Source organism: Myotis myotis, unplaced genomic scaffold, assembly GCF_014108235.1.
Source record: "Myotis myotis isolate mMyoMyo1 unplaced genomic scaffold, mMyoMyo1.p scaffold_m19_p_2, whole genome shotgun sequence".
NCBI classification, from domain to species: domain Eukaryota; kingdom Metazoa; phylum Chordata; class Mammalia; order Chiroptera; family Vespertilionidae; genus Myotis; species Myotis myotis.
Window position 1 is genome coordinate 85,433,071 of NW_023416324.1, and position 18,602 is coordinate 85,451,672.

Consider the following 18,602-nt stretch of genomic DNA (forward strand, 5'->3'; position numbering starts at 1 on the left):
CTGTAATACTTTCAACAATAAAGATAACTTTTTAAAAAAGAGTCTTTCCTGGACAGTGCTGGTGTGAACAGGGAAGGCTAGCGGAGCATTTGGAAAAGCGGGCAGTGCTGTTCCAGAGCAGTTCAGGTTTCATTACCACCCTGGCCTTGCCCCTTGGCCCTCTGCCTATGTTTCTCTTTTGGCTGCTTACCATCTGTAACTCTCAAACACCCCTTACGTTATGGCAAATGTTTCTGAGGCAGTGGAGGTCTTCAGTTTCACTACTGCCAGACTTGTAGCCGGACAACTTTCCCTTCCTTCCTCCACTAAACCATGACATTCTTCAAAATCCTTCACGTCACAGTTGATCCAAATCTAGTTAATCCTCCCAGCTCTGACTGCTGTGATTCTGTGCCTACAGGAGCCCCCAACTGATTTCCAATCTAATGGCAGTTCTTCAAGCCTTCCCTGGCTTTTTAAAAAACAAAACAAAAAAATTATATAGCTTTATAAAATAACTTTTTTAAACTTCAGTCCAAACTGGTGAAACATAGAAATCCATTTCTTGAGCCTCATTCCAGACTGAATCAGAAACTCTGTGTGCACAGGACCTAGAAGTTTTTACTTCAACAAGCCCTTTATTTTAACAAGGCTTTAGAAACCCCTCTTCAAAAGGTAGATGGGTAGAATGTGAGGTGAGTCTTGAATGATGTGATTGGCTGACAGTGTTGCCCAGAAGCAACACTAGAAGTGACTGGATGGAGGAGGAAATGGTTCTAGTATGTGAGAGGAGAGTCCCAAATCTGACCCACCCCATCCAATGGGCTGCATCAAAATTGTGCTAACAAGGAATGAAAAGAATAAAAGTAGTCACCTTTAAGAACTATTTCCCTTCCAAAAAGTGTTTCCAGTGGCCCAATGCAAGTTCCTGAGCTCCAGCTCTGAAAATAACCTTGGATAAATAATTCATCTTTCAGCATTTTCCCTCTGTACATTCTTTTTTTGAAAAATATTTTTATTGATTTCAGAGAGGAGGGGAAAGGGAGCGAGAGATTGAATCAATGAGAGAGAATCATTGATTGGCTGCCTCCGGCACGCCCCCCACTGGGGATCAAGCCCAGAACCCGATCATGTGCCCTTGACCAGACTCGAACCTGGGACCCTTCAGACCAAAGGCCAACACCATCCACTGAGCCAAACAGGCTAGGGCCCCTCTGTACATTCTTTAGAAGAGTCTCACCTGTATGAGTACATGTTGTACATTTGTTTTTAAAATGTCAAAGCAAAATAAGTTTTCTTTAAACTGGTTTGCTTGTCTTTAGTGCAAAATCATGCTAATTCAATGTGGAAAAGAAATATTACAATGAAGAGCAGTTGGGTTATATTTACATGCACTAGTCTGTGTTATTATTTTTCACACTCCCTCCCACTAGTTCTGTTTCAGGGGCCCTCTCAGGCATGACACATCCCAGGCAGCCAAAAACGGCCATTAGTTTCTCTGGGACTTTCCTTAGGTTATCCTGTTTTTCTGAGAGTGTGAAGTTTTATGAGTAAAGTACGAAACAATGAACAAATTCATTATGATAATGCTGTTTCATGAAAGTCTGAGTTCGAGTAGCCTTTCAACCGAGAGGAGTGAACCTTTTATTTGAAGGTTAATGAGAGCGCCTGGGAGAAAAAAAATCTCACATCATAGTGCCTGCCCACTGTTTGGTCAGCAAGCCATTCATTCACTGAGAGTGGCAGAGTATCCTTTCCCGAGCTCTGTCAGGCAGGACTGACTTCTGGCATGAACAGGAGGGAAGTCCTCTGACAACAGAATTGAATCAGTTCCAGGAATACCAGTGTCTAAGCAAATGCCAGAACACTGTCTTTGATAGATAGACAGAGCCATCCTCAGACAAGTGGCCAAATAACTAGCAAATACTCTGCAAACCATTGAACAGAAGAAAGGAATGAAGGGAAGGCAGGAAGGAATGAATGTCAAGTAATGTTTTCAAACTAAAGAATTTATCAAAACTTCCTGGAGGGCTTGTTAAAATAAAAGCTACTGAGTCCTAGACCCAGAGTTCCTTTTGTTTTCTTTTTTTAAAAAATTGAGGTATAAATGTCATTTAACATTAGTTTGAGGTGAAGAACATAACTTGGTATTTGTATATGTCGTGAAATGTTAAGTCCAGTTAACATCCGACCAATTTTCTGTTGCGCTTCAACTGATTTCCAGTTGACTGGCAGCTCAGTCCAAGCCTCCCCTGGCTCTGGCAGCGCTGCTTCCCTCTGCGGGCACTGCCCTGGCTCAGGCGCTCTACAGCTCTCACCGACTCTTTAAACTGCCTGCCAAGCAGGCTCTGATCCAGGCTGCCCGTTTCATTGGCAACACCACTGGGTGCTCTTCCTATAGTCAGTGTTAAACCTGTTGCTCTTCTGTGTGGGCATCTGGGATTACTTTGAATCTTCCCCTCCCCCCACCCCCCGCCCGCCTCCGCCCCCCGTGTCTGTTTCTTCAAGCCATTTGAAGATACCCAGCAACCACCCACCCTATGACATATGAAAGCACATTCAGACTTGTATCATCCTACACCTTTCCTGCTGATGTCCATTCCGCCTCTTACTAGAATTTGATTCCTCACCCCCTTCTCATTTTAGGACACAGTTTAACGTTTATCTCCTTCCAAAATAAAAAACCCCGGCTGACATGGCTCAGTGGTTGAATGTGGACCTATGAACCAGGAAATCACGGTTTGATTCCCCAGTCAGGGCACACGCCTGGCTTGCAGGCTCAATGCCCAGGAGGGGTGTCCAGAAGGCAGCAGATCAATGATTCTCTACCTCTTTCCCTCTCCCTCTCTGAAATCAATAAAAAAAAATTTTTAAAAGCTAAACTGGCATTTTTTTCTTTTGTTTTAGATTGTCACTAATCAAGCCCCAGCTGTCTCCCCACAACCATAACCCTGGCTGGGTCCCTCAGTTTGCTGCCATAGACTACATTCCGACCTGAAGATCCCCAAATTGTGACCATGTACATGAGGATATTTTGCAAGCTTGTCCCCAGACTACAAACAGCCCATAACCCGCATCTGATGGGTGTGTTTGGTTTGGCCACCATAGGAAGGGGCGTGGAACACAGAACAGATCTCTCATGGAAGTCTGGATTGCTGGGTCCCTAGACAATTCACTGGGGCTACAGGCAGGCAGGGCCTCTCCTGCACCCCGGTTCCCACCATGCTTCACTCCTACTGTCTGCTTGGCCCTGTTCACCTGTAGTTTGCAACACTTTCAGGCCTCATCTCTCATCACTGCCCACACACACCAAAGTCTCCTGTCACCCTTTTGGGAATTCCTTAATAGGTCTTTCATTTTCACCTGGTTCCCCATACTTTGGCTTATGCAAAGGTCTAATACAAGAAAACAAGCTCAAAATAAACCCTGGGGATGTAATGTTCACAGCATGGTGACTATAGTTAATACTGTATTGTGTATTTGAAAGTTGCCAAGAGTAAATCTTAAAAATTTCTCATCACAAGAGAAAGAAGTTTGTAGCCATATGTGGTGACAGATGTTAACTAGACTTATTGTAGTGATCATTTTGCGATATATACAAGTATCCAATCATGGTGCATACCTGAAACTAATATAATGTGTCAATTATAACTCAATTAAGAAAAAGAAAATAGACCTCTGCCAGCGCCCCACCCCTCCTGCTCGGTCTCCTCACTTCCCCAGCACCTGGCCAGAGCAGGTGGCAGTCTCCCAGGGCAAGCGGCCCGAGAGGAGGGGGCGGGGCCTGGCGCAGGGAAGGCGGGGCCTGGCGGGAGGGGCGGGGCGGGCTGCTGCTCCAGCAGGTGCTGTGACTGACAGGCCAGCCAGTCCCGACGCCCAGCCCCCTCGGAGTTCCCGGAAGAGCCCCTGGCCAGAGGCAGTTAGACGGAGAGATAGGAGCCCTCCCAGGCCCGGGGTCGCGGGGTGAGGCTGCCAGGAAGTGGTTGGGGGCGTCTGAGGGGCGGAGCCCTGCCCCGTCGTGACCACTCCCCTCCCCGCCCCCCACCGCCCCCCACCGCCTCAGGAGCCCAACGTGGACTTCCTACAGTAACCAGGCATTAACATCCTGCCGTACTATGCAGCCATGTTCATCAGATGAATTTTTCCAAGCCCTTAATCATGCTGAGCAAACATTTAGAAAGATGGGAATCTATCTGAGACATAAACAACTATGTGATGTAATTCTAGTTGCTGGTGATGGCAGAATCCCAGCTCATAGATAGGTGCTGTCCTCTGCTGATTGCTTTGCTGCCATGTTTTATAAAGATGTCAGGGAAGCAAGACCAGAAGAAATAAAAATGGAAGGTGTAGAACCGAATTCACTATGGTTCCTGATTCAGTATGCAAATGCAGGCCGCCTTGAATTACAAAAGGATAATATGTAGTGCCTGCTATTTATAGTTTGCCTTCAGTTTCACAGATTGTGGAAGCATGCTGTAAGTTTTCTTTTTAAATGTTCTTATTGATTTCAGAGAGGAAGGGAGAGGGATAGAGAGATAGAAACATCAATGATGAGGGACAATCATTTATTGGCTGCTTCATGCACGCCCCCTACTGGGGATTGAGCCAGCAACCCTGGCATGTGCCCCCACCAGAATGGAACAGTGACCTCCTGGGTTCACGTTCAACCCAGGGCCACACCAGCCGGGCCATGCTGTAAGTTTTTAATGAAACAGCGTCACCCATCCAACTGCCTTGGAATCCATTCTTTTGCTGATTCGCAAGGTTGTACAGATTTGCATAAAGTGGCTCACAATTATACTGTAATACATTTCATGGAGTAACTCGAAACCAGGAATTTGTATTATTACCAGCTAGTGAGATTGCAAAGTTCTTGGCCAGTGATGACATGAGGAGACAACATTGGATGCACTTCTAACTTGCAGCTGTCATGATTTGCAACAGAGTCAGAAAGATCTCAGTCAACTTTTGGCTTATATAGGCTACCTCTTTTCAGGCCACAGTTCCTGGCAGACATGTGAAGTATGGTAGCAACCATCTCAGGTAGAAACTGTAGTTTAACTCTAACCCTGCTGTTTGGCTTAACAATAGAAAAGTTATTTTGATTTTCTGAATTGTATACATCATCCCATTCGATTGGATGACTATCCCAATGATTGTTATCTTACTGGTTTTAGAAAGCACATTGTGCTGGGAAACAGGACAGCACAATTATCCTAAATTGTCTTAGTGGCCACAGATAATGCGTTCCGGTTGACTCAGTGGTCCCAAGACCAGGACAGCACAATTACTCTAAATTGCCTCGATGGCTCTAGAAAATGTGTTCCTGTCAACTCAGTGGTCTCGAGACCCGAGGGCTCTAGATAATGTGTTTCTATCAACTCAGTGATCCGGAGACCCAAAACTGTAATTAATATCCTTAATTCTGCTTCTGTAAACTGCTTGTTTGCAAACCAGGTTCCTCATTCCAAACCCTGGGATGTAATCAATACCTTTGTGATTTTTGCCTATATAAACCTGGTTTTCCGACCATCTTGTTACTATGAGATTTGGGAATGACCCCTTATAGTCCCGGATTGCAATAAATGTGACTCTTTAATTCGACTTCTTGAGGCGTCCTTCTGTGATTCGTGGGGTACGTTACAACACATGAAAAATAATGAACTTTTGAGGGATCATATTGAAATAGGAATTTTAGGGGGATATAGGCAGGTTTAGGAAATTTTTAAAAATTCAAGAGGTCCGTGGAAAAAAACACAGGGCTACAGACTGGGAGAAGTTACATTTCCATAAGATAAGGAAACTGGAAGTAGCAAGAGGTCTATATTTACAAAATAAAAGAAGGAGGAAGAAAGCCCAGAGGGAATAGGAGAATGAGGGAGGAGGGAGGTTTTGACCTTTGAGCTCAGAAGTTGCTATAGTGACCAAATCAAAGGGGAATAGTGGCCAATCAGAGGGGACATCGATGCCAAAAAACTGCAGCCTTCATAAACCAGGGAAAAAGGAACTCAGTGGGACTCTTTCCCCTTCCCCACGTGGGAGTCTGTACTTGTTTTTCAGTAAATTTCCACCTTTGCTACACCATCTTCCATCCGTGGATTAATTTTTCGACTCCATCGGAGAAAGAGCCTGGGAACCACCCTGCCCAGGGGAACACTGCATGTTTCAGTCCAAAAATCCCGTATCAATTCAGAATGTCAGAAACTCATTATGGAAGCAATGAAGTATCATTTATTATCAGAGAGATGACCCATGTTACAAAGTCCTCAGATGAAACCGAGGAAGTCAACTGTTGGTACATTATTTTTCATTGGAGGAATGGATTTAACAAAAGAAGCAGCAAGCATTGAAAAGTACGGCCTCCGGCCTCCGTACAAATATGTGGAGCCCTGTGGTGAACAGGAATGGGAGGAGGCTATAGGTCAGTGATACAGTGTTAGATGACAAACTATGTGGCTGGAGGAGGAGAAGTACTGAAGACTTTGAATACCGTAGAAGGCTACAACCCCAGAACAATTTGGCAATGTTGGAAGGTCCCAGGTATGCAGTTGGAGGGCATGATGGCTGAAGATACTTGAACACAGTGGAAAAATGGGACTCTCGGACCTGACAGTGGAGTTTTGTTGCCCCTGTGTCCACCCTCAGGAGCAGAGTAGGTGTGGCAGTACTAACTGGAAAGCTTTATGTAATTGGTGGTAAAATGGAAGTTCTTGTCTCAGCTCAGTAAGAAGTTCTGATCCTCACTGATTAGGATTTGCCCTCCCCTCAGGCTGCCAAGTGCAGCAGCCCTGGTGAGCCCACTAGGAAACCAGGAGAGGCCTGGGTCTGGAACTGATGCCATCCAGCTCACCCAGCCCGCCCAGCCCTAGTGAAGCTGGCCCTGGTCAGAGAACTCACAGAATCAGGAAAAAATTTCTTCAAGTCACTAAGTTTTGCAAGTTCTTTTCCTCCCAACAAATCCTTCACTGATTTTTTTTTTTTTTTTTTTTTTTTTAGGATGCAAATGTTAGGTAGTGAATAAGGGCCAATAAGATAATTCCATTCTTCAGTTTTTATCTTTCACTCAACCGGTCATCTACATTATTTCCCCACTCTGGCTACACCGCAGAATCATCTATGGAACTTTAAAATAAAGTACCAATGACTGTGCCTCATCTGCCTGGTTTTCTGAATTAATGGGTCAGCGGCGAGGCCCATGCACTGGTATTTTTAAAAATGCCCTACACAGCCCAGCCGGTGTGGCTTAATGGTTAAGTGTCAACCTATGAACCAGGAGGTCATGGTTCAATTCTCAGTCAGAGCACATGCTCAGGTTGTGGGCTCAACCAATCAATGATTTTGTCTCATCATTGATATTTCTGCCTCTCCCTCTCCCTTCCTCTCTGAAAGCAATAAAAAATATATATATTTAAAATGCCCTACACAATGGTAGTGTGTACCCAGGATTGAGAACACCTGTTCTTTGCAGAATATTTTATTGAACATCTCTTCATAAGGGCAATGCTTTTTAGTTTTAAAAACATGCTGTACTGTGCCTCAGTAAGGAGAGGTTTTATTTTTCACCAAATAAAGCAATGTTATTTTTAAGCTTTGGAGATTTTAAAAGTACAAAAGGTCAAAGGAAAAACAATTGTTTATTTCCCAACTCCCCCAAATTAGTTAGTGTTAAGCATCCTAACACATTTACCTTATGAATCTTCATATCTTTCCTCTTAAAAATATTATTCTATAATCTGTGAAAAACTGAACACGGAAATTACAATGGAATCAAAAAAATGCATAAAAGTACAAAGAACAAAATTGAAAGTTGAAAAAAGGCCAAACAAAAATCTTATACCTACAAGTAACAATCATTACGAAAACATTATTTCACAAAGCATCTTTTTGTACAAATAAATACTTCTTTGTTACCTTCAAACTACAACATAGCTATTAACTAGTTGACTAACCTATATTAAATGTAGATTGAAAATAATCTTTCACAAGGAGCCTTTACCAATGATATAGATGGGCTGGGTTTCCTTAAGTGAGTTTGGGCCGTGCTTATGAACATGTTTACCACCTTGATGGGTTTATCAATTCAAAACCTGTTTCCCTGTGAGTTAAGTTTTACCAGATGACAGAAACTCGGGAGATTCTGTTATTTGCAACACATGAACATCAGGGAGTCAGTTTTCTCCGTGATCTACCTGTTCAGATGTGTTTTTTCACAGTTTGAAGGAGGTATTTACATTTCAAGTGGCATTTTCTAAATTTGATGTAACTGTTTCAAATAAAAGTACTTACAGGACTGACTTGCCTTCTCACTTTACTACACAGGAGGGGCTTTCATGGCCACGTCCTTCCCTATTGGCATCCATAAAACATAGCATGCCCTGTACTGCTTTGTCTATTGTCTGGAGAAAGGTCCTTCATGAGTCCATTATACAAACTTTCATCTTGCCCTGCACACAGTGCCGTCTTCATCTTCAAAACAAGGCACCAGGCTACACCCAGTTGAATATAAATCAAGAATTTGCTTGCAAGTTGTAAACCAGTTTGTCCAATTTTATGTAAAAGCAGCCAAATAAAAATCATGTTTGCTTAGGACTCATCTAATTTTAACTCCTATTTACAACCCAAGACAGGCCCAAAGGAGCTGAAGGTCAGTGGTAAATTCCATTTGTTGCTTCATGGACTGGGGTATATATAGATTGCTGACTCTGGGAACTAAGTGCCTATTTATAGCAAGCCCAATCTTTTATACAGGACGGCAGACATGGTTCTGTTTAACACTCTTCTTCTGCAAATATGAGAAACGTCTAAATAAACTTTAAAAAGAGAAGACACCTTGTGGGAGGAAGAGCCTGTGCGGTACCTACAATATGTGCCTATCCCTTCCCCTCCCAGCCCTGCCATCCCTGACCCCATGGAATTTACAGGTTTTTTTTTTTTTTTAGAAATATAGGAAGTCATAGGGTAGGCCTAGCATTTCTTCCTGAAACATCTATTTAACCTGAACATTTGGATGAAAAGCACTGGGCTACAATTAGAAGTTACCTAATAAAAACTATCAACAAACTGAAAAGATAACCTACTGAATGAAAGAATATATTCACCAATTATGCATCTGATAAGGGATTGACATCCAAAATATATAAGGAATTCATACAACTTAACACACACACAAACAATCCAATCTGAAAAATGGGTAGAGGACCTGGATAAATACTTCTTCAAAGAGGCCATACAAATGGCCAATAGACATATGAAAAGATGCTCAATATTCTTAATCATCAGGGAAATGCAAATTAAAACCACACACCTGTCAGATTGGCTATCATCGATAAATCAATAAACAAGTGTTGGCAAGGATGTGGAGAAAGGGAACCTTTATGTACCGTTGGTGGGATTGCAAATTGGTGCAGCCACTATGGAAGACAGTACAGAGGTCCCTACAAAAATTTTAAAATAAAACTATCATAGGACTCAGCAATTCTACTCTAGGTATTTTTTGGAAAAAACAAAAAAAAACAAAAAAAAAACGAAAGCACCAGTTTGAAAAGATATATGCACCCTTATGTTCATTGCAGCATTATTTGCAATTGATAGACAACTGGACTGCAAACATTTTACACTTTAACCAAATGTCTGTGAAGCGTTTTTCACGTGCCTCATCTCATTTTATCCTCACAGAAGTCCTGGAGTAGGTAGATAGGAGACTCGGTAGAATCCTATTTCATTAGCTGGAAAACGGAGATTTAAAAAGTTAAGAAAATTAACCCAACTGAAAAGAAGTAAGAAATGATGGAACTTGAAAATGACTTCAGGTTTTCTCACCGCTCAGAATATAGTCAAACATTGCTGCAGTTAAACATTTTACTCTTTGTTCTCCCTGCATGATCTACAATAATAATCTACTTCATGTTGGTATTTACTCTGTGTTGCTGACAATTACCTGAAAGAGAAGTTGGGGTGCTTCACTGGGCTGGAAAAAGTTTAGCTACATCAAAATGCAGGTCTAATTAAACAAGTTTATCTACACTAATAAAAGACAAAGATGCTAATTGACTGTACCTTTGCTATGCCCCCAAGCCACGCCCACCAGCCAATCAGAGCGACTATATATAAATTAACCCAACCAAGATGGTGGCCGGCAGCCAAGGAGCTGGAGCAAGCAGGAGGCTTGGTTGCCCGGGCGATGGAGAAAGCCAAGCTTTCTGCCTGCCCTGAGCCTGCTGTGGCCTCTGCTCATGGCAACAAAGTTTCAATTATAGAAGACAAATAAATCCAAGATACCTGCTTCCAGCCAGCCTCCACTAGGAGCTTGGGTGGCTGGGGGCCGTGGACAGCCTGCAAACAGCCATCAGCCCCTCACCCAAGCTGGCCAGGCACTCCTATATAATAAAAGGGTAATATGCAAATTGACCCTAACAGCAGAACGACTGGGAATGACTGGTCACTATGACACACACTGACCACCAGGGGGCAGACGCTCAATGCAGGAGCTGCCCCCTGGTGGTCAGTGCGCTCCCACAGGGGGAGCTCTGCTCAGCCACAAGCCAGGCTGACGGCTGCCAGCACAGTGGTGATGGCGGGAGCCTCTTCCGCCTCCTCAGCAGCGCTAAGGATGTCCAACTGCAGCTTAGGCCTGCTCCCCGCTGGCAAGTGGACATCCCCCGAGGGCTCCTGGGCTGCCAGAGGGATGTCTGACTGCCAGCTTAGGCCCAATTCCCCGGGGAGCAAGCCTAAGCCAGCAGGTGGACATCCCCCAAGGGGTCCCAGACTGCGAGAGGGCACAAGCCGGGCTGAGGGACCCCGCTGAGTGCACAAATTTTTGTGCACCGGGTCTCTAGTCTACATATATATATAAAGCTTTCGCTGGCACCAACCGCACATGTGTGTTTCGATCTGTCATTGTCAATCGTGAATTCTATTATAGAAAAAGGGCAAGTAGCGATGTCAAAATATTTCTTCTAATTAATTTCCTTTCAATGTGCACAAATTTGTGCAATGGGCCTTTAATATTTTAATAAATATATATGGCATCAGTTGGGTGCAAGACCTATTGGGGTAATCACTTCATAAGCTTTGTCAACTGTAACTAAAAAATAAAAATTTTAAGTTACATAGCAACACAAAAAGAGGCAACACTAGTTTATGGGGTGGGATGGTTGTCATGTTAGAAGTAACTGGGAGGGAGCACGGGCTCCTGGAGTACTAGTGGTAACATGGCTTCTTGTGCTGGCTACTCACATAAGGATCAGTTGAAAATTCAGTGATCTCAATTCTGATATGTGCAGTTTTCTGGATACATTATCTATACTAATAAAAGCCTAGGTGGTGTCTCGCCCTGGTGTCCTCACAAGATGGCCACCCCCATGTCATCACAAGATGGCTGCCCCCACATCATCACAAGATGACCACCACAAGATGGCTGGCAGGGGAGGGCAGTTGGGGCAAACAGGCCAGCAGGGGAAGGTAGTTGGGAACAATCGGGCCGGCAGGGGCGGGCAGTTGGGGGCAAGATCAGGCCGTCAGGAGAGGGCAGTTGGTGGCGACCAGGCCTGCAGGGGAGGGCAGTTGGGGGTGACCAGGCCAGCAGGGGAGGGAAGTTAGGGGCGACCAGCCCAGCAGGGGAGGGCAGTTGGGGGCAATTGGGCCGGCAAGGGAGCAGTTAGGCGTCAATCAGGCAGGCAGGTGAGTGGTTAGGAGCCAGCAGTCCTGGATTGTGAGAGGGATGTCTAACTGCCGATTTAGCCCGATACTGGATTGGGCCTAAACTGGCAGTCGGACATCCCCTGAGGGGTCCCAGATTGGAGAGGGTGCAGGCTGGGCTGAGGGACACCGCCCCCCCTGCATAAATTTTGTGCACCGGGCCTCTAGTATTTCAAAAAAAGTTTAAGTTTATAGAGTTCACAGGACAGTGATATTTACATAAATTTATAAAATAAAACATGAGACTTGAAAAAATGTTGGCCTCTTCAGTACCTTGCCCTTGCCCCCATTCCCTTGCTCAGGGTCACGTTAGGAATTGCAGTGTCGCTTTTGAGTATCCAGCTTTCTGGCTTTGGAGGCTTGACATTTAAGCACTTGAATACTGGTGTTTTCATTTGTGCATAGTTATTTCAATGTTTCAGTAATTCTGAATTATGGTCATCTTTCAATCCAGAACAATGACTAATATGTTCAATTTATAGAAAAAAGTAAAACTTTGAGCCATCTACAAATCCAGACAGAGCCTCTCTGTAGGACTTCTGGTAAGAAGTCACACTGGGGAGTTGTGGTGTGCTCATTTTGATACTCTCATATGATCTGACTGAAGGGGCTCACTATGGGAAGTTTTGTATTGGTCACATGGGTTTCTGGAATAAAAGCGGAACACAGTTTTGATTATTCTTATTCTTCCAATTAAGTTCATGATGTTCCAACTATTTATTCTGAATCATGGGTACTGTCACATCCAAGGTAACAAATGCACGCCAGATTTAAGCTTAATTATAATATAATTATATGCTATATTGACTTTTAATTTATTACCCCAGATGCGTATTACTAAAAAATAACCCTACCTTTTAAAAATATTTATTTATTTATTTATTTATTTATTTATTTATTTATTTATTTATTTATTTATTTATGTCCGTCCTCACCTGAGGATATTTTTTCCATTGATTTTTTAGAGAGAGTGGGAGGGTGGGAGGGAGGGAGGAAAGGAGGAAGGCAGGGACAGAAAGAAAGAAACATCAGTGTGAGAGAAACACATTGATTGGTTGCCTCCCACACAAGCCCTGACAGGGGATCGAACCTGCAATGCAGGAATGTACCCTTGACCTCGATCCAACCTGAGACCGAGACCCTTAGGAATGTGGGCCAATGTTCTAACCATCGAGCCACTGGCCAGGCCAACCCTACCTTTTCTTTTAAATGATAATTGGTCCAACTGATTTATTAATTATGGAGAATAACAAATAAATAACATGTGAAAAGAAAAGTGAGTCAAATGGAACCAATACTCAACGGATATGAAAGCTGCCAGAGCATCTGTGTGAAACCATTATATAACCTTGAAAAACACAAATGAATTCATTTTTAAAATATATTTTATTGATTTTTTACAGAGAGGAGGGAGAAGGATAGAGAGTTAGAAACATCGATGAGAGAGAAACATCGATCAGCTGCCTCCTGCACGCCCCCTACTGGGGATGTGCCCACAACAAAGGTACATGCCCTTGGCCGGAATCGAACCTGGGACCCGTGAGTCCACAGGCTGATGCTCTATCCACTGAGCCAAACCAGTTAGGGCATGAATTCATTTTTAAAAAGGCAGAATAGAAAACTGCTTTTCCAGCCCCAAAGGCTGTATATTCTATGAACTCATGTTGTGATATTCTAGAAAATGCAAAACCATAGGAATGGAGAACAGGTCAGGATGTGCCAAGGGTTTGGTCTGGGGCAGCGCGAGAGAATTTTTGGAGGAGATGGGAGTTGTCCTTGGTTGTGGTGGTACATGCATGACTCTGCAATTGTCAAAACACCAAAGAGAATAAATTTTACTCCAAATAAATTTAAAAATAAAATGGGACACTGCTTCACATTTAAGAACAGTATGTAACAGAATGGATCACCTTCATAATAAATGCATAAATTTTAATTCTATTTTATCTTCGACCTATACATAAAATTTTTCATTTGAGAAATACTAAAAAATTCACTATCTTTTAAAAATGAATCCTGAACACTCTTTATGGAATCCTGTTATTAAAAACGTTTTTCAGTATTAGGCAATTTATAGACCAAAATGCTGTTACCGCCCTTTGGTTCCAATATCTAGGGTACTTTAGAGAGAAATTGTGAGAAGCACTAAAATAAGACTGTTGTGTTATGACTTAGAAGTCCCATCTTGTGACCCAGTTCAGCTGCTAAATCATCAACCCGAACAAATCTCTTCACCTACAAAGGCTTGGGTCATCTGATCTTAAATGATGACAATATCCCTTCCAAGTCCAGTATGTAATTGCCATTTCACGTCACAAAATCATTTTGTTATTCTTGAAGTAGCCATTTTAAGTTTCTAATCCTTCCAGTATCTTCCACTTAAAAAAAAAACACACACCAAAAATCATTCCACATTTAGTGGGCACCTTCTGTGTGTTTGAAGTGGTGCCATAGGCTTCAAAGTTATGGTTCCAGAGTTCCAAGTTACAGTTATAGAGTTACTAGAGGCCCAATGCACGAAATTCATACAAGAGTAGGCCTTCCTTCCCCCAGCTGCCGGCACCGGCTTCCCTCTGGCACCCGGGACCCGGGTTTCCCTCTGGCCGCCGGCAGGCACCCAGGACCCATGCTTCTCTCACAGCCCCGGCTTCATCTGGAAGGCTTCATCTGGAAGGTCATCCGGAAGGACATCCAGTCTAATTAGCATATTACACTTTTATTATTATAGATTAGTTTATTCATTTCTCACAACACGTGTCTCCTTACCTCCCCCCCTACCCCCCAAGGGACTATCAATCCTTGGCTGATGAAACTGTTTGAAGAGTTGAAGGGAGCGCCCAAGATCATAAGCTAGAAGACGCCATGATTTGAGCAGGGGGAGGGGGACCCACACTCTTCATTTTACAATAGTTCTCCATTCCATGGGGACCACTGGAGGACTCTGAAGGTAATGGAGGCCATGTCTCTTTCATCTGGACACCCCCTACTACGTATGTCCCTATCGGGACACAATAGATGGATGTTGATTGGGAGACGGGCAAGATACCCCTTGCTGAGACCCTCTGTTCCAACCTGGTTCAGGTACCTCCTAATTCTAGTAGAAACATCATTGCTTTTTTAAAATTTTTCTTTTTATCTGGGACAGAGAGGAGATTCAGGTTATTTGGAAATTGTAGGTATTCTCAAGAGTCAAGATATCAATACTGACATAAGATTGTTGTTGGCCATCTGTGTTTCCTACTAAAGTACTAGAACACGGGTCCATGCACATGCAACAACCCACCTCACTAACCAATGAGACCTGCTTAGGGCTCTGCTCCTCTCATTTCCCCCAGCAAGATAAGCCCTAGTAGTAAGTTGGGAGTAGGGAGGAACTCAAGCTGACTTTGTCTGAGTTTTAGAAAATCTTCCAGAGCCTTTGTAGTAATCTCAGAAGCCTCTGCACCTTGGGAGTTTGCATTTTTCCAGCCCCTGTTGAAGGCAACTGGAGGAATAAAAACAACTAACAGTTATTGGTATTTACTAAACACCATGCACCAACCTAGGCACTTGATATACATTAATACACATAATTGGGTTACAACTGTAGGTACTATTACCATCCCCATTTTACAAATGCTGAAACTGAAATTCAGAGAGCTTGCATATGTAATTTGCTTCAAATCATACCCTAGTATACACTTGGAACCTGAGAAGATGTGAAGCCAACTGGTCTGGCTCGAGGGGGCCCTTGTCCCTCGCCCACAGTTGATATGCTACATTAGCTTTAGTCTAGCGCAACACTTATGGGCACACCCAGAAAATACTCTCTAGAAATGAGAGCTAATGTGCTACATTAGACAAGCAGACAAGTGGGAGGAGTGTATAAGTACTCAGTACCCAATTTACTCATTTGATCAGAATTTTTGAGCACAAAAATCACCTCCACACACTGCCTATGGAGACTGGCCTGAGTTCTAAGTCATGGCAGCAGTGGCAGCTGGCATCCAGAATGGACATAGTAACCTTGACAAAGAGAGAAAGTCATTGCCCAGAGTCCACTGTTCCATTAATTCTACTAGTCACGGTGCAATATAAATAGGAAAGTCATGGCACCAATACACCATAGAGAGGGAGAGGGGGCGGGATGGAGATGGCAATAGAATTAACAATGGCTGGGCTGTGAGCTATACCTCCATGGTCTTATTACAATCTCATGAAGTTGATATTGTCTCCACTTTATTGATGAGTAAACTGAAGCCCAATGTAGGAGAAGGTAATTTCTCAAGATCACACAGCAGGTAGATGAAACCTAAGTCTGTCTGTCTCTAAAATTTTTGCTCCTTCCATTGCATGCTCCAGAGTTAAAGCAAAATAATACTTTTGAGATCACCTTGCCAAAATTCCTCATTTTACAGAAGGAACTAAAACCCAGAGAGGTTTAAGTGACTGCCCAAGGTCAAACAGCTAGTTAAAAACAGGGGCCAGGACTTAGGAAATAATTTCACAATGTACATATCTGGGTCAGTGGCCCTTTTTACATAACCCAGTGGCTGGAGTTTGCAGCACTTATAAAAAGGAAAGTAAAATAATCACACAGGGCTGGCAACACTTACTGCCTGTTTGCTTAATATTCTGCTGTGCTTAGCTGTGCATTATGAAGCGTTAAAAAATGTCAAAGTCCGCCCTAGCCGGTTTGGCTCAGTGGATAGAGCATCAGCCTGGGAACCAAACGATCCCGGGTTTGACTCCAGTCAAGGGCACATGCCCAGGTCGAGGGCTTGATCCCCATTAGGGGGCGTGCAGGAGGCAGCTGATCCATGGCTCTCTCTCATTAATGATGCTTATCTCTCTCCCTCCCTCTTCCTTCCTCTCTGAAATCAATAAAAATATATTTAAAAATAAAAATAAACGTCAAAGTCCATAAATTACTGTTCCAATCCTTGAAAGCCTTTTGGGATCATCTGAAACTCACATCCTTAGAGCCACCCAGAGACCCTTCTGGCCTTTCTACAAACACCTTTGAAAAGAAATATGAGCAAGTCATAGTCACAGCTGTGAGACATATTCTTCTCTAGATATATAGTTTTGGGGGTTGAAAATGAATAAAAATTGCCTAATATACAATTCTTACTTTTTCATAAATTCTCAAATACCTTCCATACTTTCTCTTGTGTCCCCTAACCCTAACCCTAACCCTAAAACCAAAATTAACTGAGGTTGCTTGGTTAAGTAATTTGTCCAGTGTCAGATGAGCTGTTCAGTGATGAGGCTGGGATGTCCGAGTCCATATTCTCCCACACTGCCCTGAAAGATCAGAGAAACCTCATACAAAGCTCCAGAGCTTGATGCCCAGGGCATCTCAGATTAAATTACATAAGTGGAAAATTAACGAGATAATTGAACCCAACAAAGAAGGCTCTAGGAGAACATGTGGTAATGGAAAATACATTAGGATTTGGCTGAAGGCAAAAATATCTTTTTTAACCCTTTGAGTGCCAACCAATATCCTAGGAACTATGCTAAAATTGCCAAGGCATTTTGAGTTCAGGTTTTTAAATTATTTTTCCCACATAAAGAGTGAACTACTAGCATCTAATAGTGACACTGCAGGAGGAACGCGATAGCGCTCCCGGCACTTTTGGCGAAAGACAGGAGGAGCGGGATCGTGCTCCCCGGCACTCTAGGGGTTAAAAATCTTTATCGTTAAGTTTGTTGAAACATTGTATTAGTGAAAAGTTGGAAACAACCTAAATGTCCATCAGTAAGAGATTGGCTAAATAACTAGAAAAATAAATAAATAGGAGGAACTACTGGAATATGGTTACCTCTGGGCAGTACTACTTAAGAGGGAGATTTTTTAGTGTGTGTTTTTTTTAATTTCTAATTTGATTTCTTGTGGTATGCCTCACTTTTAGAATTTTAATAAATCCATGATTTTCTTTTAAAAAAAAACCAAACAAACAAACAAAAAAATCTTTATCGTTGAAAGTATTACATATGTCCCCTTTTTGAAGGCAAAATATTTTCATGTCAATTACAAAGTCAAACTCAGAGAGGACTCATAAAATAGTAAGACTGCAAACTGGTCCTTTTTTTTTAATAGAAGAAGCAGAATATTCAATAGCAAGAAGAGATTTAAAAAGGTACCTCTAAATACTGCACATGGAACAGTTTATCTCATTAATTAATTCACTGCTCTAAGTTGGTGGTGAGACTTGATTGGAAAGTTTGTAAGGAGGACATTCTGAGAAAAGAGAAGTGTGTGCAAGGCCGCCTGCCTGTTTGTCGAAATTCTGACTTAGGAGAGTCTTAGGGGAGTGTCAAAGGTGGCGCCCCTAATTATTCCTTGACCTTTCCAAACAAGCCTGTGCATGTGCAGACCCCCGACCCGCGGGTGTTTACTGGAATCCTTATGCTTAATCCCTGGATGTCCTGGCCTAGAGGACAATGTAAACACGATTACTCACCCTACTGCTTGTATCTAAAAGATAAATTTTATCTCAAACTGCTGTTACAATAAAAGGCTAATGAGGCAGGCAATCAAGGCTGCCTGGTCCCTTTGGCCAGGCCATCCCTTAGCCTTGCTTTCACAGCTAACGTTGTGTCACACAGTAATCCATTCATCCATCGCTCAGGGGCTGCTGATCAGCCCCGGCATTTAGTAACATACTCCTCCCATTCTCCATACAGGAAGAGGAAGGCCAAAGGAATGGAAATCCTAGCAGGCAGAGTTCTGACTTTTGCTTCTAATGCCTAAAGAGCATGTGCTTGTAGATTCAGCTTTGTCCATTAGAAAAGAAAAAAGGGAAAAGAAAACCATCCCAGAAGATTAAGTGGGGTAAACTCATCATCCTAGAAGTTTCCGTGGGGTAGAGAGACCTTCACCTGTCTGGAAGTCATTATTACAGGCTATGCAGAAAGTCTTAGTCTGGACTAGTGGGCGT

General features: G+C 43.0%; 1 protein-coding gene across 7 annotated transcripts in view; it reads right to left on the minus strand.

The window, feature by feature from the left end:
* GCNT2 (glucosaminyl (N-acetyl) transferase 2 (I blood group)) overlaps window positions 1–18,602 on the minus strand; it is a 70,667-nt gene that overhangs the window by 39,398 nt on the left and 12,667 nt on the right. Inside the window, exon 2 of one of the 7 annotated variants that reach the window (XM_036347198.1) lies at window positions 13,164–13,478. The exons of 4 other annotated variants lie outside the window; for them this stretch is intronic. In XM_036347198.1, coding sequence (XP_036203091.1) covers window positions 13,351–13,478 — 128 coding nt within the window. In that variant the 3' untranslated portion in view covers window positions 13,164–13,350. 2 more of the 7 variants (XM_036347201.1, XM_036347196.1) reach the window with 2 other exon arrangements.